The following is a 24,840-nucleotide window of genomic DNA, read 5'->3' as shown; positions in this document are numbered from 1 at the left end:
GCATAGTGTATCATTCAAAATTCTCTCATGTGCCTTATCTCATACTGTGAATCATGATGGGGTAGGGCAAACATCACCTAAGCTTTATTAAGGAGATTAACAGAGATCTCTAGTTTAAACAATTCATAGTGCTGGCTTCTGTTTAATTTCAATTTTTTTTTCCATTTTATTTTATTTCCTTTCAGTGTTCCAAAATTCATTGTTTATGCACCACACCCAGTGCTCCATGCAATATGTGCCCCCCTTAATACCCGCCACCAGGCTCACTTATCTCCCCACTACCCTCCCCTCCAAAACCTTCAGTTTGTTTCTCAGAGTCCACAGTCTCTCATGGTTCTTCTCCCCCTCTGATTTCCCACATCTCACTTCTCCTCTCCTTCACCCAATGTCCTCTGTGTATGTTCCACAAGTAAGTGAAACCATATGATACTTGACTCTGCTTGACTTATTTCACTCAGCTTAATCCCCTCTAGTCCCATCCATGTTGATACAAAAGTTGGGTATTCACCCTTTCTGATGGAGGCACAACGCTCCATTGTATATATGGACCACATCTTCTTTATCCATTCGTCCACTGAAGGGCATCTTGGTTCTTTCTGCAGTTTGGCAACTGTGGCCATTGCTGCTATGAACATTGGGGTACAGGGGGCCCTTCTTTTCATTACATCTGTATCTTTGGGATAAATACCTAGTAGTGCAATTGCAGGGTCATAGGGTAGCTCTACTTTTAATTTCTTAAGGAATCTCCACACTGTTTTCCAAAAGGGCTGCACCAACTTACATTCCCACCAACAGTGTAAGAGGGTTCCCCTTTCTCCACATCCTCTCCAATACACATTGTTTACTGTCTTGTTAATTTTGGTCATTCTAACTGGTGTAAGGTGGTATCTCAAAGTGGTTTTGATTTGAATCTCCCTGATGGTAATGATGATGAACATTTTTTCATGTGTCTGTTAGCCATTTGTATGTCTTCTCTGGAGAAGTGTCTGTTCATGTCTTCTGCCCATTTTTTGATGTGATTATCCATTTTGCGTGTTGAGTTTGAGGAGTTCTTTATAGATCTTGGTGTTAGCCCTTTGTCTGTAGTGTCACTTGAGAATTCCATGGGTTGCTGCTTTGTTTTATTGACTGTTTCCTTTGCTGTTCAGAAGATTTTGATCTTGAAGAAGTCCCAAAAGTTCATTTTTGCTTTTGTTTCCTTTGCCTTTGGAAACATATCTTGAAAGAAGTTGCTGCTTCCCCAGAGTCTAAAGAGCCAAGTGGCTGACTTAAGTTTTTACTTTGTACTTGATTTTTAGCATTTCAAGGTGATATCACTGATCACCACAATCCCTCCTCAAATGCTTTTTTTTTGCCCCTCTTCCATTCCTGGCATTGTCAAATGATATTCTTAAAATGCACCCATGACCATTTACTTCCCCACATTTAAAGTCCTTGAGTGGCTTCTAATCACTTCCTGGACATGACCAAATTCCATGATGTGGTATAGGAGGGGCCTTTGGCAATTTGGCTCCTCCATTACTACCTTCTACCTCCACCTTGGGCTTGGTGCATTACATGCCATTATACCTCTTCTGAAATTTCCTAAATGCCTTGGATGCTTTCCTACTCCTGGTATATTTGGAAAATGTCTACTCCCTGGCAAGATTCAATTAGGTGTCATCTCTTTTATTAAATTCCCTACTATTACAACCACTATGTATCCACCCCAGAACGATTGCCAAGGGCCTCTGCTCTCTGCTTCCAGAATGCTGTTCTATCCCTTTACTTGTATATTTCTTAGCAGACAGTGAACTCCAGAATTCTGGTTTGTTCATTTTTGTGCTCTCATTGATTGCCAAACAGGAGATTATGAATAAATACCAGTTTTAAAAAAGCAGACTGTGAGTAGTAGCAAACAACTTGATGCATAAGCAAGACTTTTTTTTTTATTAAAGATATTATTTATTTATTTGACAGACAGATCACAAGTAGGCAGAGAGGCAGGCAGAGAGAGACAGGAGGAGGAAGCAGGCTCCCTGCTGAGCAGAGAGCCCGATGCGGGACTCGATCCCAGGACTCTGAGATCATGACCTGAGCCGAAGGCAGCAGCTTAACTCACTGAGCCACCCAGGTGCCCCACAAGACTTCTTTATATAGAAGTTATATAAGGAGGCAGTTCAAGAAAGTGACATGGAATGATCCTTAACTCACCTTCTCATAAGGACACAACAAATTAATAGCTACATATGGAATAATTCCCTCTGGAAAGAACCCGAGTACTGGCTGAACAGCTACTTTACATCAAGGAATAAAAGGGCCACAGGAAGATAGGCAGGAGAGGCAGTTACACAATCTTGACAAAACCCCACCATAAGCGTGGTGACACAACATGAAGAGCGGTCTCAGTGAGGAGCAAGGAGTTTGCACCCCACATTAGCCACCCCATATCTTAGGAACTGCAGCAGGGAAATGAGTCCCCAAAATGTGTGACTTTGAAAACCAGCAGGGCTTACATCCAGGAGAGCCATACGGCTATAGGGAAAGAGATTCTGCTCTTAAAAGCCTCAGATGCAGATACACTCTCCCTGGGACAAGTACAAAATCAGCAGTTTGAGAAGAGCCTAGCCCATATGTGAAGAAGATAAAGTTGCTAATATTAAGGCATCTGCTAGAAGAGCAAAAGCCTGTTAGGACTCTGCACAGGGATGGAGGGACTGGTGGGTAATATTTTTACATTTGCTCTTAATGTTGCTGGTGGCAGCACTGGGTAGTAATATTTTTGTACTCTCACTGTAACTGACCAGTGCCAAGGCCCACCTCCCATGCCACTGCCTTGGGCTTGACCCCTTGTGTTGTTCCCATAACCCTGTACCTGGCACTCGTGACTTGCCAAAGCCACCAGGAATGCAGAGCCCACACAGGGGATGCCCTGGAGTGCCAGGCTCTGGTGGCCAGGGGGACTGTATTTCTGGGCTCTATGAATCTTAAACAACTGGATAGACAGTTCCAGAGGCACCCAAGAGCTAGGGCAATGCTAATCAATAAGGTTCATTGTTTACATAGGGCCACCTCTCTAATACTGGGAGAGATAGCTATTTTGCCTAACACATAAAAACAAACATAGAGAGTCAAGCAAAATGAGGAAACAGAGGAATATGTTCTAAACAAAAGAACAAGCTAAAAACCCCCCTGGGGGAAGACTTTAATTAAATGGAGATAAATAATTTGCCTGATAAGAAGTTAAGTGATGGTCATAAAGAAGCTCACTGCACTCAGGAAAAGAATGGAAGCACAGAAAGATTTCAACACTCGGGAAAAGAATGGAAGCACAGAAAGATTTCAATAAAGAGACAGAAAAGATTAGAAAATACCAAATGAAGTCACAAGCTGAAGAATACAATAACTTAAATGAAAAATACACTAAAAGTTTTAACAGCAGACTAAATGAAGAAGACAAAAGAATTAGTGATCTGGGAGACAGGGCAACAGAACTTAACCAAACAGGAAAGCAAAAAGAAAAAAAATTAAACAAGAAAACAAACATTCCTTAAGAGACCTGTAAGAGTGCTTGCTTCGGCAGCACATATACTAAAAAAGAGACCTGTAAGACAACATCAAGAAGAATAACATTCTGATTACAGGGCTTCCAGAGGGAGAGAGAGAGAAAGGGGTAGAAAACTTATTTAAAGGAATAATGGCTAATAAGTTCCCTAACCTGGGGAATGAAACAGACACTAAATCCAGGAAATCTAGAAGGTTCCAAAGAAGATGAACCCCAAAAGACCCACACCAAGGCACACTGTAATTAAAATGTCAAAGTTAAAGACAAAGAATCTTAAAAACTGTGAGAGAAAAATAACATGTTATGAACAAAGGACATCAGGTCAATGAACAATAAATGTAAGATCATCACCAGATTCCTCAACAGAAACTTTGCAGGCCAAAAGAGAGTGGTATGATATACTAAAAGTGCTGAAAAGAAGAGGAAAAAAAAAAGACCTAACTTCCAAACAAAACACTCTACACACCAAGATTATCATTTAGAATTAAAAAAGAGATAAAGATTTCTCCAGACAAGCAAAAGCTAAAGGAGACAATCATCATTAAATTGTCCCTAAAAGAAATGGTAAAACAAAGAGCACTGATTAGTAATAAGAAAACACATTAAAGTAAAAATCTCACTGGTAAATATATAGCAAAGAAAGTGGACTAATTACTTATAAAGCTAGTACGAGTGTTAAAAGAAATAGTAAAAATAACTATATTAATTAGTTAAGGGACACAAAAGCCAAAGAGATATAATATGTGACATCAAAAACATAAAAATGCAGAGTTTTAGAATATGTTCAAATTTAACTTGCTATCAACTTAAAATAGACTGTTAAATATTTAGGCTGAGCCTCATGGTAACCACAAAGCAAAAGCCTATAATACATACATAAACGATAATGAGAAAGGAATCTAAGCAGACCACCACAGAAAGTCAACAAATTGCAAGAAATCAAGAGAAGAGGGGAACAGAAACTATAAAACAGTCAGAAAAAAAATAAACAAAATGAAAATAAGTACATACCCATACCAACTACTTTAAATGCAAATGGACTAAGTGTTCCAATCAAAAGGCAGTTGCTGAATGGATAAAAAGACAAGACTCATCTATCTGCTGCCTATTTTTGATATAAAGACACATACAGACTGAAATGAAGGGATGGAAAAAGGTATTCCATGCCAATGGAAACCAAAAGAAAGCCTGGCAAGCTATACTTACATTAGACAAAACAGACTTGAAAACACAAACTGCAATAAAATAGAAGGGCATTACATAAAGACAAAGTGATCAATCCAACAAGAAAATTTAATATTTGTAAATATTTATGCACCCAACATAGAAGCATCTAAATATATAAAGCAAATATTAACAAACCTAAATGGAGAAATTGACAACAACCAACAACAGTAGGGGACTTTAATGCCCCCACTTACATCAATGGATAGATCATCCAGACAGAAAATTAATAAGGAAATACTAGCTTTAAGTCACATATTAGAATTTAAATGGCACATGATCAAGATGGACTTAATAGATATATACAGAACATTCTCTCTGAAGACAGTAGTGTACACAATTCTACTCAAGTGCGCATGGAACATTTACCAGGAGAGATCATATATTAGGCCACAAAAGAAGTCTCAATAAGTTTAAGAAGTCATATCAAGTATCTTTCCCAAACATAGTACTATGAAACTAGAAAACAATTACAAAAAGAAAATTGGAAAAATCACAACTATGGGGGAGATTAAACAACATATTACTGAATAACCAATGGGTCGATGAAGAAATCAAAGGAGAAATTTTAAAAATACCTTGAGATAAATGAAATGGATAAATAATAATGCCAAATCTATGGGACACAGCAAAAGCAGTTCTAAGATTATAATGATATAGGTTTATATCAAATAACAAGAAAAATATCAAGTAAACAACCTAACTTCAAACCTAAAGTGACTAGAAAAAGAACAGCTAAAACCCAAAGTTACCAGAAGGAAGGAAATAATAAAGATCAGAGTGGAAATAATGAACTAGAGACTAAAAAGACAATAGAGAAGATCAATGAAACTAACAGCTGGTTCTTTGAAAAGATAAACAAAATTGATGAGCTTTTGGCTAGACTAAGAAAAAAAGAGAGAGGGCTCAAATGAATAGAATCAGAAAATAAAGAGGAGAAATTACAATTGACACAAAAGAAATACAAAGGATCATAAGGGACTATTATGAACAATTATATGCCAAACAATTAGACAACCTAGAAGAAATAAATTAATTCCTAGAAATATACCATCTTCCAAAACTGAATCATAAATAGAAAAATCTCAATAGAGCAATTACTAGTAAAGAAGTTGAATCAGTAATAAAAAATACTCCCAACAAACAAAGATCCAGGACCAGATGGCTTTAACCAGTGAATTCTACAAAACCTTCAAAAAAGATTTAATACTAATACTTCTCAAAGTCTTCCAAAAAATTGAAGAGAAGAGAATACTCTCAAACTCATTTTATGAGGCCAACATTACCCTGATACCAAAACCAGTTAAGGACACACATGAAAAAGAGAAAAATTACAGGCCAATGTACCTGATCAACATAGATGCAAAAATCCTCAACAAAATGTTAGCAAACTGAATTCAATAATACATTAAAAGGATACACCATGATCAAGTGGGATTTAAGCCAGGGATGGAAACATGGTTCAACATTTGTGAATCAATCAACATGAAAAACCATATTAACAAAATGAGGGATAAAATCACATGACTTCTCAAAAGATGCAGAAAAGCATTTGACAAATTCAATATCCATTTATGATAAAACAACAAACTGAGTACAGAGGCAATGTACTTCAAAACAGGAAGAGGTGATATATCACAAGTCCACAGAACATCATACTCAATGGTAAAATACTGAAATCTTTTTCCTTGAGATCAGAAACAAGACAAGCATACCTATTCTCACCACTTTTGTTCAACATAGTATTGGAAGTCCTACTCAGAACAATTAGGAAAAATAAATAAAAGTAATCAAAATCGGAAGAAAATGTAAAATACCATTATTTGTAGATAACACAATTTAATACACAGAAAATCCTAGAGAGTCTACAAAAAGGTTAGAATAAACTAACACAGTAAGGTTGGATCATACAAAATCAATGTACAAAAATCTGTGGCATATTTATACAGTAACCACAAACTATCAAAAAGAGAAATTAAGAAAAAAAATTTCATTCATAATTTCATCAAAAAGAATAAATATGTAGGAACAAATTTAACCAAGGAGGTGAAAGACATGGGCACTATACTGTACTATTTTCTAGAATACATGGTACTTACTGAATGAGGCATTGCTAGCAGTGATGTACATATATTAACTAATTTTCAACCTGTGCAATAGATACTGTCCTTGTTCTCATTGGGCAGATGAAGAAAACAAGGCACAGAAGGGCTAATAAGTGGTAGTACTAGAACTTGAACCTAGACAACCTGGTTCCAGTGTCTTGGAAGCATTAATTTTTCTTTTTCTTTTTTTTTTTTTTTTAAGATTTTATTTATTTATTTGACAGAGATCACAAGTAGGCAGAGAGGCAGGCACAGAGAGAGGAGGAAGCAGGCTCCCCACCGAGCAGAGAGCCCGATGCGGGGCTCGATCCCAGGACCCCAGGATCATGACCTGAAGCCCAAGGCAGAGGCTTTAACCCACTGAACCACACAGGCGCCCCAGAAGCATTAATTTTTCTACTATGGTTTACTATTATATGGAAACCACTCCAATATGCTACTGGTGCCTACTAGATTGTACTCTACTTGAAAACATTGTCTTTGTATTTCCAATAGGGGCTAATGCAGTAGGGGTTTGATGTCTATTTTCAGGATGTAAACACTTTAGAGTATGTCTCAAAACACTGATTTGGGTCAAAAATCTCTACTTTAAGATCAAAGGATTCTTTACTCTTTGTAATCTGCTTCTCTGTTAATTAATTAACAAAATATATTAATATATTGTGGCTCTGAGGTTACACTGATGCAAATGTTCAAGAAACTAGTAAGCTTCAGAGTGAATCTTCCCTGTACCCCTTTCCTCTCCTCTCAGTGCTGGTCACCGACACCTTCCTATGACGTCAGCCAGCCCAATACCATGCCCACCTTCTTTAAAGTTTGCTTTTGATTTGGTTAAAGCAATTCAGTGTTAACAGTAACAAGCAGGGAGAATTGAATTCACTGGCAACCAATGTTGAGGACCAATGTTTCTCAAGGTCCACCAGCCCAGCATTTGCACTAAGTCACCTGAGCCTCTTATGAACATGCAAATGCCTTGACTCCACTCAAACATTTGAAATCAGAATTTCTGGAGGTAGGTCTCGAGAAGCTGCATTTATAACAGGCTTTTTTTTAGAGAGTCTGGCGCATGTTAAGGTCCAGTTCTATTGACAGAGACTGATAAACAATTTTAGCCATCTTTTGATCTTGTTATTCTCAACTACCTTCTAGTTCTCACTTTCACTTCGACTAGAGCCATTGAAGTAAATCTATTTCTTTGTCATATTCCCTTACAGATCATAGTCAACACCTTTCTTCTTTCAGGCATTTCCTTTTAATACTTGAATCAATTTTCTCTGATCATAGTTCACTTTTTGATGACCATATTACTCAAAGAACCTATATACAAAGAACACAGGGTTAGGATAACCTCAACACTACTGAACCAACAATTTATGCAGATTATTTTCTCTTCAGTGTCTGAATAAATAAGAAACTCATGGAAAGTAATACCCTTGTCAGCTGATTACTAATTTTTAAGCTCAGTTTATGTGCACTGTCAGAATTTCCAAATTACACTTTGAAATGTGTCTTGAACACATATGAAAGATAAAAGAAAAGAGTTTTTCTCAAGTTTATAGAAATGAGGTTAATATTAAAGCAGAATAACTGCTTCTAGAAAATTATTATTTAAAATAGCCAACACTGTATCATTTAAATTGATACTTAAAAAGAGAATAGTAGTTGTTTTAAAATAATTGGTGCCATACATTTTAATGCATTCTACCAATGGCTATGGAATCCTTAATGTATTATTTAATGTCTACTCATTGATAGAAAGATATCATTAATTATCTTACTATTATATGAATAGTTTAAGAAAAGCACTCCTTAAACTTGATTGTGATTATTACACATAAATATACATTAAGTGCTGAAGACAAGTTTCAACAAATATATGGCAACCACAGTTTTTGAGGTTCTTTTTTTTTTTTTTTTTAAGATTTTTATTTATTTATTTGACAGAGAGAGATCACAAGTAGGCAGAGAGGCAGGCAGAGAGGCAGGCAGAGAGGCAGGCAGAGAGAGAGGAAGGGAAGCAGGTTCCCCTCTGAGCAGAGAGCCCGATGTGGGACTCGATCCCAGGACCCTGAGATCATGACCTGAGCCGAAGGCAGCGGCTTAACCCACTGAGCCACCCAAGCGCCCAGTTTTTGAGATTCTTTTTTTTTTTTTTTTTAAAGATTTTTTATTTATTTATTTTTTATTTATTTCTTTGACAGAGAGAAATCACAAGTAGATGGAGAGGCAGGCAGAGAGAGAGAGAGGGAAGCAGGCTCTCCGCTGAGCAGAGAGCCCGATGCGGGACTCGATCCCAGGACTCTGAGATCATGACCTGAGCCGAAGGCAGCGGCCTAACCCACTGAGCCACCCAGGCGCCCCAGTTTTTGAGATTCTTAATGGAAATCAAAAGAGCTTTCTTGTACCTTCCCTCCCCTGTTCCTCTTGAATGTGTCGTTCTCTGTCACAGTATCCTACTTTATTTACAGCAGTTACCAATATCTGAATTGTTCTTCCTATGTGTTTACTTGTTTACTATCTGTCTGTCCCACTAAATTACAAGGTCTAAGAGGTGGGAGAGTGCTACTGTCTCATTCATCACTTATTCCCAGCACTTGGACAGTGCCTGCTACACTTCATGTAAAATACTTTAACCAGATGATTGACTGACTAAATGAATGCATTCAAGTCCTAGCATAAGCAGTGACTGAGATGAAAGGAGAATCATTTTTAATTCTGTATTATGTAGCCTTCATATACAGTATTGCTCTTGGAGCAAAATATTTAGAAAAAAAATGATATCCATGAAAGCACAGGGAGAGCTCAGTTGGAGCTTATTGCACTATCATGATGATCCACAACAAAGCATGGAAACCTCTTGCCACTGGCTTGGTTCATAAAAGATCTCTAGTTACTGAGAGATCTTGTTGTTAGTAAGTATATAGCAAATACATTTTTTAACTCTTAAGGTTTCTTTTATGGTTTTGTTTCATTTTAATAATCTGGACCTCTGGGATATTATATTCACTATCATAAAATTTTAAAAAATTATTCCAATTATATCCATTTTAAGGCTGAGAAACTAGTACAGTTATTATAAATATTTAATAAATACTACATGTTAAAATAAATATTAATAAACAGTCACAACAAAAAATAAGTACTATTAAATATAGTTTCAAAACATATTTCCTTTCTTCAGAATTAGGTGTATTATGGTAGACGTGAAGGAAATGTATCAATTTTTAATTGCTCAATATGTTCAGATTTGACATTAAATATATAGAAGAAAAAACTATTGGTTACTACTAAGCAAGAGTTCTTGAAAGATGTCAGTGCTGTGGTAAGAAGATGGCAGAAATTCCCCATCAACTCACAAGGGTATATTGATAATATACGGTTGACCTTCTTAACTAAGTGTAAATAAAAACTCCAAGTTTGTGTTACCCAAGTAGCCTGCTTCCAACAGACAGACTCTGAAGATAAACCAGGGCACTGATACTAACAGCATTGATCTGAGAACTTGTTTACTTTGAAAGCAGCAGGTTTTTCACACTCAGACACTTCTGTTTTGCTATTTGTCACGCTGCCCCCTTGATGACGCCCCTCTGCAGAACACATCAAATATGGCTACCAGGTTCAAAATGTAGGGTTCAAACATTAGGTTCATTGGGGCGCCTGGGAGGCTCAGTGGTTAAGCCTCTGCCTTCGGCTCAGGTCATGATCCCAGGGTCCTGGGATTGAGCCCCGCATCAGGCTCTCTGCTTCGTGGGGAGCCTGCTTCCTTCTCTCCCTCTGCCTGCCTCTCTGCCTACTTGTAATCTCTGTCAAATAAATAAATAAAATTAAAACAAACAAACAAACAAACAAACATTCGTTTCATTATACGTAAGCATGTGTAGGGAAATGGGACACATGGAGGGTAAGGGTGCTGGAAACAAAGAGCGGGAGAAGTAAGTAAAGTAAATAGGGAGAAGAGCTGGTCATTATGAAATGATACAGTTGGCTCTAATTCTCATAGAATTAGACACTATTCAAGACACTATTCAAGACAACGTACACTTGCAAAGCCATTTTAGTTTCTCATCACAGATTATTTGTAAGTTGGTTTAGAAGGTTTTCTGAATATTTATGACATTTTAAAATGGTCTCATTTTTAAAAAAGAGGATTTGTTCACTTATTACTTTAGAGAGAGAGAGAGAACATGAAGGGGAGGGGCAGAGGGAGAAGAAAAAAGAGAATCCCCAGCAGACTCCCTGCAGAGTATGGAGCCCGAGGCTGCGCCCCTTCCCACAATCCAAATGGAAATCAAGAGTTGGAAGCTTAACCAACTGAACCCTCCACGCACCCCTAAAATGGTCTCATTTAATCCCTACTGGGTTTAGTTCTAAATATATATGATACCATTTAATTCCAAGGGTAACTCATCAAGGATCTTTTTATATCTTTTAGCCTAGGGGTGATGAATTCCAACAATTTATTACCCATAAAGTAAAATATCATTGCCTTAACTTGGCCTAATAACTACTTTCATGCTTCATGGGGTCTCGAACCTTCACAAATGGCACAAATATCTCTCGACTCTCAACTTTTACATCCCTCACTGTGTCTATCACGCATTTTGAAACTTTGTTATATATCTGCCAATGAAATGCTAAACTCCTCAAGGACAGAGACTCTATTCTATATCTAGTTTTAATACAGTTGACTTCCCCTATATTCCCCCCTTACAGCACCTTCCCTAGCACATCACGCAGTGGGTACTTCATACCTCCTGGGTGAACTAAATGGAATTCTGGAATTTGGTTCATCTCTATACTACTCCCTCTATATACTCTTTCTGATCTCATCATGGCCATTCTCCTAGAAATCCTAAACGCTTGAAATGTCTGCATAGGGATACACTATCAGCCTGTAGTCTCACTTCTCTCTAGGGCCATTTATAACCCTGTTATTAAGTCTTTCTGGTAAGTTTTGACTAAAACACCAATATTGTAACTTTGAAGCAATTACGTTCCAAACTAAGATTATGCCACTTTATTTCAAAATATCTACTTTAAACAAAAAATTTTGGGTTTTTTGCCACAACAATAAATTTTCATGCAAATTTTTATTTTAATTCTAACTAAAAGTCATTGCAAACATATTTAGTATCATATATACAGAAAAATGCACTGCAAACATTCTTAATTATGTCTCTTTTTTTGTTTCGAACAAAATGACTATTTTCTACCTGTGTAAAAGGTAAATGAACAAAAAATATTTTTAACTGTAACTAGTAACTGAATAACTTAAAAGTGGACCAAACAACAACAAAATGACATTGGGCTCTGAGTTAGAGATGTATTATAGATGCACAAATCCCTAAGTAAAATACTGGAGAATGCCTATTATATAATAGTTGATAACCCCGAAAAGCTTTTTGTTTTTCAGAATACTTAAAAGCTTAATTCTATATCCCTTGCTATTATATTTCACTGCCAATTTGAAGAAAATAAATGATTCTAATCTTGGATTTCATAATCCATGCTTAAAACCGCTCTAATGCAGATTATGGGGTAATTATGGTAAATGCCAAAATAATATAATTAATCTTAACCACTTCACTAAATTAAAGTGCCTTATAACAAAAAAGACAGAACAACATGTATAAGCACATACAGTATTGTATAATTAAGGATATTTCAAAAATTCTAAAGCAGCAAATATCAAACTCATAGAACTTTCAGACACAACTGGAAAAAACTGGAAAATACACACTGTTTAAACTTCCATTAGAGTTGACTTTCACTTAGTTGTCTTATATCAGCAGGTCACTAAAACTTAAAATATGCTTAGCCCTTTAGAAATTATAAAGCCAATTTTAAAGCTAATCATTATAGTAGTTTTAACTGTAGGTTCCTCAGTTTTGGAAACGATGACGTCCCTCCTCTCTTCATCACACACCTGTGCTGCCCACCCACCACAGTACTTGCTCAGTGAATGGCTAGGACTGATGGACTGCCATGTGGCTTGAATAGAATACCTTCAAACAATCACAGATCACAATGACAGGAAATGAGTATTCTCTGTGACTGGGGTCAATCCTCCCACAGAAAGAACTTTTCCCCCCAAATATTTTCCTCGACGGCAGGGGGCAGAGGACAACTGCAGGAAGGACAGGTGAGCATCTGAAATCAATTCACATGGTTCTGCCAGTGAAGTGTGGTCTCTCTTTTTTAAAATCTGTTAGATAAAAGGCGATATTTAATGCACGGACAAGGGTATTTAATTCTACCCTGAAAACGATCCTTATTAGAAAAGATTTATTTCCCCAGATTTGGAGTAATATGTCTTATCCCTGGTTATCTTCTAGAACTGACTCCATTTGGGGCACCTGGGTGGCTCAATCAGTTAGGCTCAGGTCAGGACCTCAGGGTAGTGAGAACAAGCCCCCTGTTGGGAGTCTACTTGAGATTCTCTTTCCTTCTCTCCCTCTGCCCCTCCCCTGGCTTGCACTCTAACTAACTAAGTAAATAAATAAATGAAATCTTATATAAAATTGGCTATATTTAATAAAGAGAACTCTCATTAATATTCTTTCATTTTGTTAACTGTTTCCTTTGCTGTGCAAAAGCTTTTCATTTTGATGAAATCCCAATAGTTCATTTTTTCCCTTGCTTTCCTTGCCTTTTGCGTTGTTCCTAGGAAGATGTTGCTGCGGCAGAGGTCGAAGAGGTTGCTGCCCGTGTTCTCCTCAAGGATTTTGATAGATTCCTTTCCCACATTGAGGTCCTTCATCCATTTTGAGTCTATTTTCGTGTGTGGTGTAAGGAAATGGTCCAATTTCATTTTTCTGCATGTGGCTGTCCAATTTTCCCAGCACCATTTATTGAAGAGGCTGTCTTTTTTCCATTGGACATTCTTTCCTGCTTTATCGAAGATTAGTTGACTGTAGAGTTGAGGGTCTATTTCTGGGCTCTCTATTCTGTTCCATTGATCTATGTGTCTGTTTTTGTGCCAGTACCATGCTGTCTTGATGATGACAGCTTTGTAATAGAGCTTGAAATCTGGAATTGTGATGCCACCAACTTTGGCTTTCTTTTTCAATATCCCTTTGGCTATTCGAGGTCTGGGCCCTATGACCCAGCAATTGCACTACTGGGTATTTACCCTAAAGATACAAACATAGTGATCCAAAGGGGCACGTGCACCCGAATGTTTATAGCAGCAATGTCCACAATAGCCAAACTATGGAAAGAACCTAGATGTCCATCAACAGATGAATGGATCAAGAAGATGTGGTATATATACACAATGGAATACTATGCAGCCATCAAAAGAAGTGAAATCTTGCCATTTGCGATGACGTGGATGGAACTAGAGCGTATCATGCTTAGCGAAATAAGTCAAGCGGAGAAAGACAACTATCATATGATCTCCCTGATATGAGGAAGTGGTGATGCAACATGGGGGCTTAAGTGGGTAGAAGAAGAATCAATGAAACAAGATGGAATTGGGAGGGAGACAAACCATAAGTGACTCTTAATCTCACAAAACAAACTGAGGGTTGCTGGGGGGAGGGGGGTTGGGAGAAGGGGGTAGGATTATGGACATTGGGGAGGGTATGTGCTTTGGTGAGTGCCGTGAAGTGTGTAAACCTGGTGATTCACAGACCTGTACCCCTGGGGATAAAAATATATGTTTATAAAAAATAAAAAATAATTAAAAAAAATAAAAAAATAAAATAAAAAATAAAAAATTAAAAATTAAAAAAATATATATTCTTTCATTTTCTCAATAGCATAGACTAATTCCCCTGCAGACATAAGGAATTGCTCTCAGAAGCACATGCACCAGTCTCAGACACATATCTCGTGTAATAAAAGACTTTTTGAATGGAGAAATACTAACTTTAAGGTTGGATAAGCAGTTGTTGAGGAAGACGTGCCACCTGTTCAGGAACAGCTGCTTCTGACTGACGCAGAGAAGGCAGGTCACCAGGGGGTACAAGGCCTGAGGAGAAAGAAGGTGAGGTCACAAGCTGATTTCTATTTCAACAAACCAGGTAACACACGTTCTCTGGAATCGCTACCTCTCTCTGTGGGCCAGAATAAACAGGACGCTTTATAGGCTCAGAGGGGGCCATGCAGAGGTAGGCATTTTGCAAATGCCTTCTGACAACGATGGGGGTGGAATTATCTAGAATTTTAAAGTGTATAATAAGTTTCATGTATAGTAAGTGGAAATCTGATTTACTGATTTTGTCTTCACTTACGAATTTTAAAAACAAACTCATTGTCTTAGATCACTCTCAATCATCAGAGAGAAAGCAGGAAGGCACACTGATTTTAAAAATGTTATTGGGTTTTTTGCTCAGAAACATCTACTAGCTTGTCCTTGTCTGAGAGGTAGGTGTATATATTTTCTTTTGCATGCAATCTTCCTGTAATTAAAGAAGATTCCTAAAAGAAATGTTATTGCATTGGTAAACTCCACCAAGACAAATTTAACCACAGGAGGAATTTGCTTACGTGTGAATAAACAGAGGTGCTACTGTGCTTTTACTGCCTAACTGGGCTGGTTTCCCACAGCAACTGGAGAAGATAGACAAGCTAATGAGCGGCCACCAAAAAATATATATGCAACCCCCATCACCATTCTGCTGAACCAAACATACACCTGGATGGTGCCCAAAGAATTAAAGCTAGGGAAAATTTAAAAAAAAATAGAACTGGCTCATCCATTAAGGTGAATTAGCAAAAAACAATTGCCACAAAGAGATTTAGTGCATTATGGACCATTAACTTCATTTTTTTATTCACTTGCTTTTAAACTGACTTTGAACTATGCTGCCATTGAAGAAGACAGTGAGGACATCCGTCAGCACTGCCAGCAAAGCAACTCTGAACATTAGCTCAAATAATGGTGCCAACGCTCATACTTTGAAGACTGGCGTAAATCATGCCAGTTAACCAGTTACCTAATTAATCTGCTTCCTCCACACTATCACAATTGTGGCTCACAAGCCACATGTCCATTCATAAACCAGAGTTTGGTTTTTTTTGTTTTTTTTTTTTTTCTTTTTTTTCCACTGAGGGCAAAGGGTTCTGGTAATTGAGAAGACTTTTCTGTGCTGCTGCTCTTCAACACAAAACCTTTCCCAACTACTGTTTTCTCAGCCTTCTGAGAATCTTTCCTACGGGCAACTGTCTATCTCCCAACTCCCTTTGCTGCCTGCTTCCATTTTGATTTTCAATATCAGGATAGGAACGACCCAGTAAAGATCTCTGGAGATTGAAAAAGGTAAACTGTTATTATAAACTTTGACTTTCAGATTTGAAAAAATACTCAAAATTAAACAAAAATCAAGTTAAGCCAGTCTTGAAAATAAACAACAGAATCTTAGGACAAGAAGGGTTGTCTGAGGTGACACTGTCTAATCCCCTCATATTATTGGGATCCGGTTATGGTCAATGTTAAGTACAAGCTCAAAATTTTGAAATGCTCCCTCTTTTGGGGGGAGCTTCAGGTAATGCTCCCTTCTGGGAGACTTTTATGACTCTCAAATAACTCAAATAACTCAAATTTCAGCCTCTGAAGTTTTGCATTCTCTCAAGAGTTACTAACCAACGAATGCTTCTTTCGAGAAGAAAGTTCCAGCGTGGTGTCATACAGGCTTTCAACAAAGTTTCTAAGGCAGGGAACATTTACTTCATTTTTAACAGCCTAAAATAGAGATGCATGTTAATACTATATTAATGAAATTGGTGATTTTCTAATCCAATTTGAAGTTCTTAAAAAAAATAAAAACATTAACTCACCGCAGCAACTGGGACAAGAATTTCAACAAAAAGCCCTGCCAAGGCATGCTTGATATCTTTGTCTTTGACCTCGAGGAAATAATGTGCACATTCCTAGGAAGTAGAAAAAAAAAAAAACATAAAGGAGGGAGAATAGATTAAAATGTGCATATAAAATGTCCTTAAACAAATTTAAGGAAACAGCTCTTAATTCAATCATACACACTAACATAGCATATTCCTTAATCCATTAAAGAAAAATCACTGGGTTCTAGCATTTATACTTCAGTTCAAAATAGTCTCAATGACATTTTGCAAAACTGCTTTTCTCAGACTCCTACTTCTCCTACTATGCTGAAAGGACAAAGCATCTACAATCAGGAACAATACTCATCCACTGACTTACTGGTTGATTCATTCAGACATACGCTGCTGACAAATTTTGTTGACCACCTACTGTGCGTGGGGCCCTAGGTCCTTGATTAACCCACAAACACAAATCCCCAGAGAAGGTAAACACGGTAAGGCAGGCAGAAGATATTAAACTTATTTTGGGACCTGTGACAGCCCCAGGCACAGAGCTGTTTACTTCTTAGCTCTGACATTTTAGGTGTGTTTATTATTCAGATAGTTTCATAAGCAAGTCTGGAATGCTTCCCTCCCCCACCTCAGGCAAGAAACCCTTAGAATAGTTCCTCAAGCAAGGCGGTCTTTGCGTGTGGACTACCATCTATGAAAGGGTATTTCTGGTGGCCCAGAGAATCATTTATTAGGAAAGCTGACCTGTTGAGAATTCCACCAGCCCCTTTCTCCTTTCTGGCCTTTTTGGTAATAATTCTTCATTAGGTATTGTTTTCATGGAAGGGTCTAAGGCTACACGTGTTTGTGACGATATGTAATATTTATATTAGCTATTATACTTGATTTCAGTCAACACTGGGACCACTGCCAATAAAAGTTACTAAAATCCCTACTCTATTGATTCTATACTAAGACAACAGTCCAAGAAAGGCACTGCCAACATGGAGTCATTGAGATGGTTTCCCCAGTGCAGAACAGAGCTTCATGCTTCCTGGAATTACAGTTCTTTTCCTACATAATTTTATATATGTGTGTAAATACTCTTTCAAGTCATTACTCAAGTACATAGATACATGAATTATTCATATGAGAGAGGGATCAACATAGTTAAGAACTAAGTGCTTACCATGTACCAAGAATCCTCAGAACCACCTTCTAAGGTTAGTGCCATTATTATTGCTCTACACAAAGGTAAGTGAGGTGGTGAGGGGTTAAGGGTGACTTGCCCAAGGTCAATGCGCTGGTAAGTGCTGAAGTTTGAATTTAAACCCAAGAAGTTTGATACATGGCATATATTCTTCTTTTTGTTTTTAAATAGGTTCACTGAGATATAATTCACATGATATGTAATTCACGTACTTAAAACATATAATTCAATGGCTTTTAGGATATTCACAATTGTACATTTTTTTAAAAAGATTATTTATTTATTTATTTGACAGAGAGTGTGAGAGAGAAAGAGAGAGCACAAGCAGAGGGAGTGGCCCAAAGAGGGAGAGGGAGAAGCAGGCAACCTCCTGAGGAGGGAGCCTGAAGTGGGGCTTGATCCCAGGACCCCGGGATCATGACCTGAGCTGAAGGCAGATGCTTAACCAACTGAGCCACCAAGGGCCCCCACAATGTACCTTTATCACCATAATTAAATTTAGAACTTTTTCATTACCCTTCAGAGAAACTCTCTGGTCTTTAGCAGTCATTTCCAACCTCTCTAATCACATTCCCCTCCTCTAAGCCCTACACAATCACCAATCTTTTTTCTGTCTCTATGGATTTGCCTATCCAAATGAAATCATGTAATATGCAGCCTTTTGTCTGAATTCTTCTATTTGGCATAATATTTTCAAGGTACATACATGTACTTTGTAGCATGTATCAGTACTTCATTCCTTTTCATGGCCAAATAATATTTCCTTAGATGAATATACCACATTTTGTTTATCTAGTCATCAGTTGATGACCATTTGGGCTATATTCACTTTTTTGTTATTATGAATAATGCTGCTATGAACATTTGCATTCAAGTTTCTGTGTGAATGTATACTGTCATTTCTTTTGGATATATCCCTAAAAACATGGAATTGCAGGATTACACAGCAACTCTAGATTTAACCATTGAGGGACCGCCAAACTGTTTTCCAAAGTTGTTAGGCCATTTTATATTCCCGCTGGTAGTGTATGTGTGTTCCAATTTCCCTACATTGTCCCCACACTTCCTGTTATCTGTCTTTTTGGTTATAGCCATTTCAGTCGGTATGAAGCAGTACAGTCTATATGCCTCATCCCTATATCTAAGCTTGACACTGATAAAGACTCTCACTAAACCTAGTTTCAGCAGTACCAAAGAAAGTTTCATAAATTCTAATAGAGCCTCATGTTCTGCAAAATCCACATTAGCAACAACTCTTCTGTTAGTATGTAATGAGAAACACTGAATAATTGACACCTAAACCATATGTACAGTTTGGTTGATTTTTAAAAAACTGATTCTCTTTTATAGTTGGAATACAAAGTTTTCCACATTATTTAAAGTTCAGATGTCTATGAATGTTAACACAGCCACCTCAGTGCTATCAATTATAAAAAGCAAAAAATCAGCTGTATTTTATGCATAGATCAAATGTAGCTGATGGGTCAAAAAGAGAAAAAAAGTCCACCAAGAAGACATTCCACTATACACCCTACTTCAAAGGTGATATGAAAGTTTAAAAGTGAAATTATCTGCCTGAAACTCTAGTATTTGGTTACAAAGCACATTGTGCACTACTGAGGAAAACGTAGGACTTCTTTACATTGTCAAGTGAATGGGCTTTCATGTTCCAAGTCAGTCGTTCTGATGAAGGGAGTTGTTCAGCTCCCTGGTTCTCCTGCCCAAGAAGTTACCTACCTGCATAAACTGAAGAGAAGCCTCAAAGTCCTCCACGGGATACATCTTAATTCGAAAGAATTTCATCCCCATTATCAAGCTGATAATGCTCTGAACAATGTATGGGCTCTGCTCTTTGTGTCGTAATTCCTTGAGTTCTGCCATAAATTTCTTCTTCACAGCAGGGAATCTAAAAAGAGAACAAGAGTGGTTTATCAAATAATGGGTACGAATGTGACCATAATGGAGGCCTCCAGTGTCTAAGAGTGACAGGGCACAGTGACAGGAGTCCTTTGAATTAGTTGAAGAACATGGCTGTCATTTTGTAAAGATCTACTATGTGGGATTGGGCAAAGAGTACAAACCTCTCCTTCTCTTAGTCTATGAGATGCTCAATGTTTCCTTCAGTCAGGGAGAAGATCCAGGTTTATTCAGACCCTCTCAAAATGGCCTCGCTCTTAAATTGAGCACAACAAAAAGCTCCATTTCCTCAGGCTGGGCAATTTCCAGCATACCTGCCAACCCCAGGGACCTGAAGTATGTCTAATTGTAAGCATCTGAGCAATAGCACAGGCCTGCTCTTTGTGACAATGACAGCAAATCATGCCAAGAAATAGTCCTAATCCATTTCCAGAGTTTTCTATTGTTGTTTCTTTCATACTTTTTGGTTAATGATCATTGTAAAAAATATTTTTAGGTTGAGGAGAATCTAATAATGAAACAATTCAAATTGAATCTAAAAGATTGAATAACAAATAGCATGGAGGACATGGGGAGTTAGAGAGGAGAAAGGAGTTGGGGGAAATTGGAAGGGGAGGTGAACCATGAGAGACTGTGGACTCTGAAAAACAATCTGAGGGGTTTGAAGTGGCGGGGGGGTGGGAGATTGGGGTACCAGGTGGTGGGTATTAGAGAGGGCACGGATTTCATGGAGCAAAAAGAATGGGTGCGGTGCAAAAAGAATGAATACTGTTATGCTGAAAATAAATAAAAAAATAAATTAAAAAAAAAAAGATTGAATAAGAATTTTCTCCACGCCTGGGATGTTACAACTAAAGAAACAAAGCCTGCAAGGAGCTTGAGGTGTCTGTATAAATAGTAAAATAGTAACAATTAATAATATTAATTACAACATTTTCATATAAGATTATAAAAAAGAATAGACCCTAAGAGGTTGGAAAATAGTAGCAGATCTGCAAAGTACCCAAGGTAGAGGAACATATACATAAAAGCTATCCTAACTATTTCTGAAATGTCTAGTTAAAAGAAAAAGGAAAGCATTCTAAAACTCATTGTGTGTTGCTTCCTGAGACAGTCAGCCTGGGATTCCACATATGTGAAAAGGTCAATTAGGAGCAAGGCATGATTAAAGAGGGTTATTATGATTATAAAAGTTAAAGGTCAACTAACAGAATCCTGGAAGGTTGAGAAAACTCTTGACAGCTCAAGGTAGAAACTCGAGGTCAAATAAAATAGGCAGTAAACATGAAGGTACTGTTTCACCAGAAGGCAGTACAGACGGCCATGATGGGCAAGTTGATGTTAGAGACTTGGCAACAGCTGGCCATTTTCTTGCTCCTGGCTCGGGTGCAGAAAGTTATGTGGGGCTCGTTTGGTAATAATTTGTTAGAACTGCATTTTTCTTAAGCCAATTTACAGACTTTTCTTCATGTTTGCTACACATATTTCCCAATAAAAGAGGTTTTTAAAAAGGCAATGGAGCAGAAAACAGAAAATCCAAATGCCAATGTCCTCTTTCTTTCCTCCTCCTTGTAGAGTAGAAAATAATCTGATACTGAAGACGGTGACCATGACAGCTATAGGGAGACATCCAGCACATACAATACGCCAACCAAAGTTCAGACAACCCTACAGTTCATCTTCATGATCATTCAATCCTCACAACTTGAGCAGAGTAGTATTATTAAACCCTTTTGACAGAACAGGAACTTGAGGCTGAGACTTCTTCATGTGCTCAAGTCGCATAGCTGGTAAGTGACAGCCAGAATTTCAAGCCAAGTGTCTGGCTCTAGAGTCCCTACACTTAATCTCTGAGCTGTCATGTCTGGACCAGTGGTTCTCCAAGCATGGCCCCCAGATCATCATCAGCAGCAGCAGCAGCAGGACTGCCTGGGAACTTAGGAGAAACACTCATTATTGGCCCACCCAACACCCACTGAATAAGAAACACTGGGGCTGATTTCCAGGACTCTTGTTTAACAAGCCCTAGAGGTGATTTTGCTGTCTAAAGTTTATGAAACACTGGTCTGGACATGGAATCATGATAAGGTATATTTGTAAGACGATTTATATTTTATGCACATTATATTGTTTTATATTTTTGCCTTCACAACAATCTACTGTGTCAGGCAGTGAACACATTTCCATTTTACAAATAAGGAAACAGACATGGAAGATCAACATGACAAAGAAGACTCAAAAGCAAGTCTTCTGACACAAATTCCAGGGATTTCTACCATACTCCAGCTGCCTTACCTTGTCATGAACTATGAAATACAGTCACTGTTTTAAGAACAATGTATACAGTTTGATTGGGAAGATAAAGCGATGTGAATAATAATAACAATAATAATTTTAAAATATTAATAAGAGTAATAACCATTAAATATTATTTATTTACAGTTTATTCATTAAACCAATTATGACTAGTATTTAAATTATTAAATATTATTTACAATAATAATTGTTGTTGTTATTATTTTTTGTGAGGTGTGTTTGCCACTGCCTGACCCTTTGCTGGAATCTCACTGATCTTTCCGGGAGGTGGAATGGTCAGGCCAAATCACTTTCTCATATTTCACATTGCCTTTATGAGACTAACACACTTAAAGAGGCTCCAGGGCATAGGAGAATGAAAGGGCTCTTTCCAGCTGGAAAATTAGTAGAGATTTCTGGGGATTTGAGCTGGGGTAAAGGCTGAGTCTTTAGGCAATGATAATAAAGGGTGGGAGGCAGAAATGGCATGCAAAACAATGGAAGGAACATTTTTAATCAAGATTATATAAATCTATTAATTCTCAACTGGATTTTTAAAAATTGTATTTTTATTCAAGTTATTCCCAAACACTAAAAAACTTACCAAGGATTTTAATTTTGAAATGTGAAAGCTTGAAAGGAAAAAGTAATCTTATAGGTTAGAATTATACTGTCTTAAAGACCATATGATACTTAGGAAAGTTTGTTTTCTATCCCTAATCCAGGACTAAAACCAGGAGCAGTAGGAGGGGGCAGGTTACTTGTATAACTTACTAGGTCAACAGTCTCAGGAGTGGGTGGCTGACAGTCTATTTATTTTTCAATGAAGAATAAATATGGCTGTCTTTTACTTTTAAAAGTCCCAGATGACATAAACATACTATTTTAGCATTAAAAGTATCCCAAAATCTATTTGCACTTAAAATCTATTTTTCTGTAAAGTAATTTTAGGGAAAAATTAATTCATTTTTAATGACTGTGCCTTTAGTAAATACAGTAACTCAATGATTACTCGGTCTTTGAAATACTAGAACATCCATATGGAAAAAAAAAAACTGCTTTAAATTGATTCATACATACTATAGAAGTGAGAGTTTAAGAATAAATACATTATGATTATACTGTATAAAGAGAAAGTAATTTTGAAATCTATGAATCTTAGAGGCCATTATCACTATTTAAATAAATATATCATATTTTAACCAAAAAAAACTCAACTGACTTTCAGAAAGTCAACGCTCTGGGTGATAATCACTAAATAGCAAAAATTTGTTCCCTCTATGACAGGAATTAAGTGCATTATCATTAGTAAGTAAAAAATAGTGATTTCGCTAAAACTTAAAGACTAAAATTAAGCATTAAAAACTAAAGTCATAAAGAAGAAAATATTTCATATGCATTACCACTGGGAGCTAGATCTAAAGTCTAAAATTAGAATTGCTATATTACTCAAGTTTATTAAAAAAAAAAAAGATAACCACCCTGTACTAGATAAGCATACATCATTTTTCTCCCACTGAGAACAAAGTAAACAGTACTTTTCTATGGTAATGACAAAGTAATGTTTCTGGCATATTCACAAAAAGGAAACAATGTGATAATTTGGATTATGACACAGGATTGTACTATTAATAAAGGTTACCTATACATTGACTGGTTGAGAATATATCACTGTGATTACTATACACTACTGAAGTTACCATAAAAAGACACTGACCAAGGGATTCTCTTATGACTGGCAAGTACGGGAGCATTGTCCAAATTGAGACATTTCACATACCCAGCTATTGCTGGGTAAGAATTAGGACAAATATTGACATCATGGAAATTAAAACAAGCCATGGTTGGCGGCAAAAGAACACTGGCTTGGTGGATCATATAAATCTGACCTAATATAGAAATTCCTATAACCTTAGAATGTGGCTTAGTTATGACATTGTTTCTCAGTTCATTCACAATCAACATCACTACTGCTAAGGAAGCTAATCTACAGTAACCAATGTTGTCACGCATAGTTCACAACAACTAAGAAAAACACAAAAAGCCATTTTTAGCAAATTAAATTTTCCAAATGATAGTATAAGAGACTTGGGCTGGGATAATTGCAGAAGGAATTACACAGGAATATGCTGAGATTTTGAGGGTTTAACACAAATGAGCCAAAAACATATCAATAACTTATTTTTACAATCTTTTCTAGAAATGGGTTTGATACATGTGAATCAACTTGCTAGATAATTGAAGCTTCTCCCTTCAAAATGCCAAAATTTTATATTCAGTTGTAACAGAAAAGGATGTATTGGGTTTTTTTTTTCCTTGATGGCTCATGAACCACAATTATGACAATGGGTTGCAAAAAAAGTCAACATAATCTCATGCAAAATGGCCCAGATAACTCTGTAGTTTAGTTCTTATGTAGGCTTTGGCTACTTTTTCTTTCTCTCTGCTGCTGCTAGTCTTTGACCTTGATATTTCTCACTGGCATCAGTGTCCCTACCTCTCTCCCACCTAACACTGATTTTTTACATGTTAGAAAAAATATATAGTTGAGATGACTAGATAAACCAGGTTAAATAAGTTACACTGAAGAATTTGGGGGGTATGTTTCCTGAGTTCTTGAACCTTTTCGCTAGGTAAGGTTGCTAAGTAAATACTTTTTATAAAATTTTGTTTTTGGATAAACTGGGTATTTCCATGCTATTAAGTTAGGAAATTCCATCTCTTGTTGATAAACATCTCTTTCTGAGGATTGCATTTCACAAGCA

The 24,840-nt window shown here is 37.1% G+C and overlaps 1 protein-coding gene across 12 annotated transcripts in view; it reads right to left on the bottom strand.

Annotated features, from left to right (window-relative positions):
* The window catches only part of FRY (FRY microtubule binding protein), a 446,915-nt gene that overhangs the window by 144,461 nt on the left and 277,614 nt on the right, over positions 1 to 24,840 (bottom strand). For all 12 annotated transcript variants that reach the window (XM_082700313.1, XM_082700315.1, XM_082700306.1 and 9 more), the window contains 4 exons: positions 19,601 to 19,769; positions 16,657 to 16,749; positions 16,463 to 16,561; positions 14,747 to 14,848 (listed from right to left, as the gene is read on the bottom strand). In XM_082700313.1, the coding sequence (XP_082556439.1) occupies positions 14,747 to 14,848; positions 16,463 to 16,561; positions 16,657 to 16,749; positions 19,601 to 19,769 (463 nt within the window). The remainder of the gene's footprint in view (positions 1 to 14,746; positions 14,849 to 16,462; positions 16,562 to 16,656; positions 16,750 to 19,600; positions 19,770 to 24,840) is intronic.

This window comes from Mustela nivalis, assembly GCF_964662115.1.
Source record: "Mustela nivalis genome assembly, chromosome: 15".
Taxonomy (NCBI): domain Eukaryota; kingdom Metazoa; phylum Chordata; class Mammalia; order Carnivora; family Mustelidae; genus Mustela; species Mustela nivalis.
This window is presented reverse-complemented; position numbering and strand designations above follow the sequence as displayed.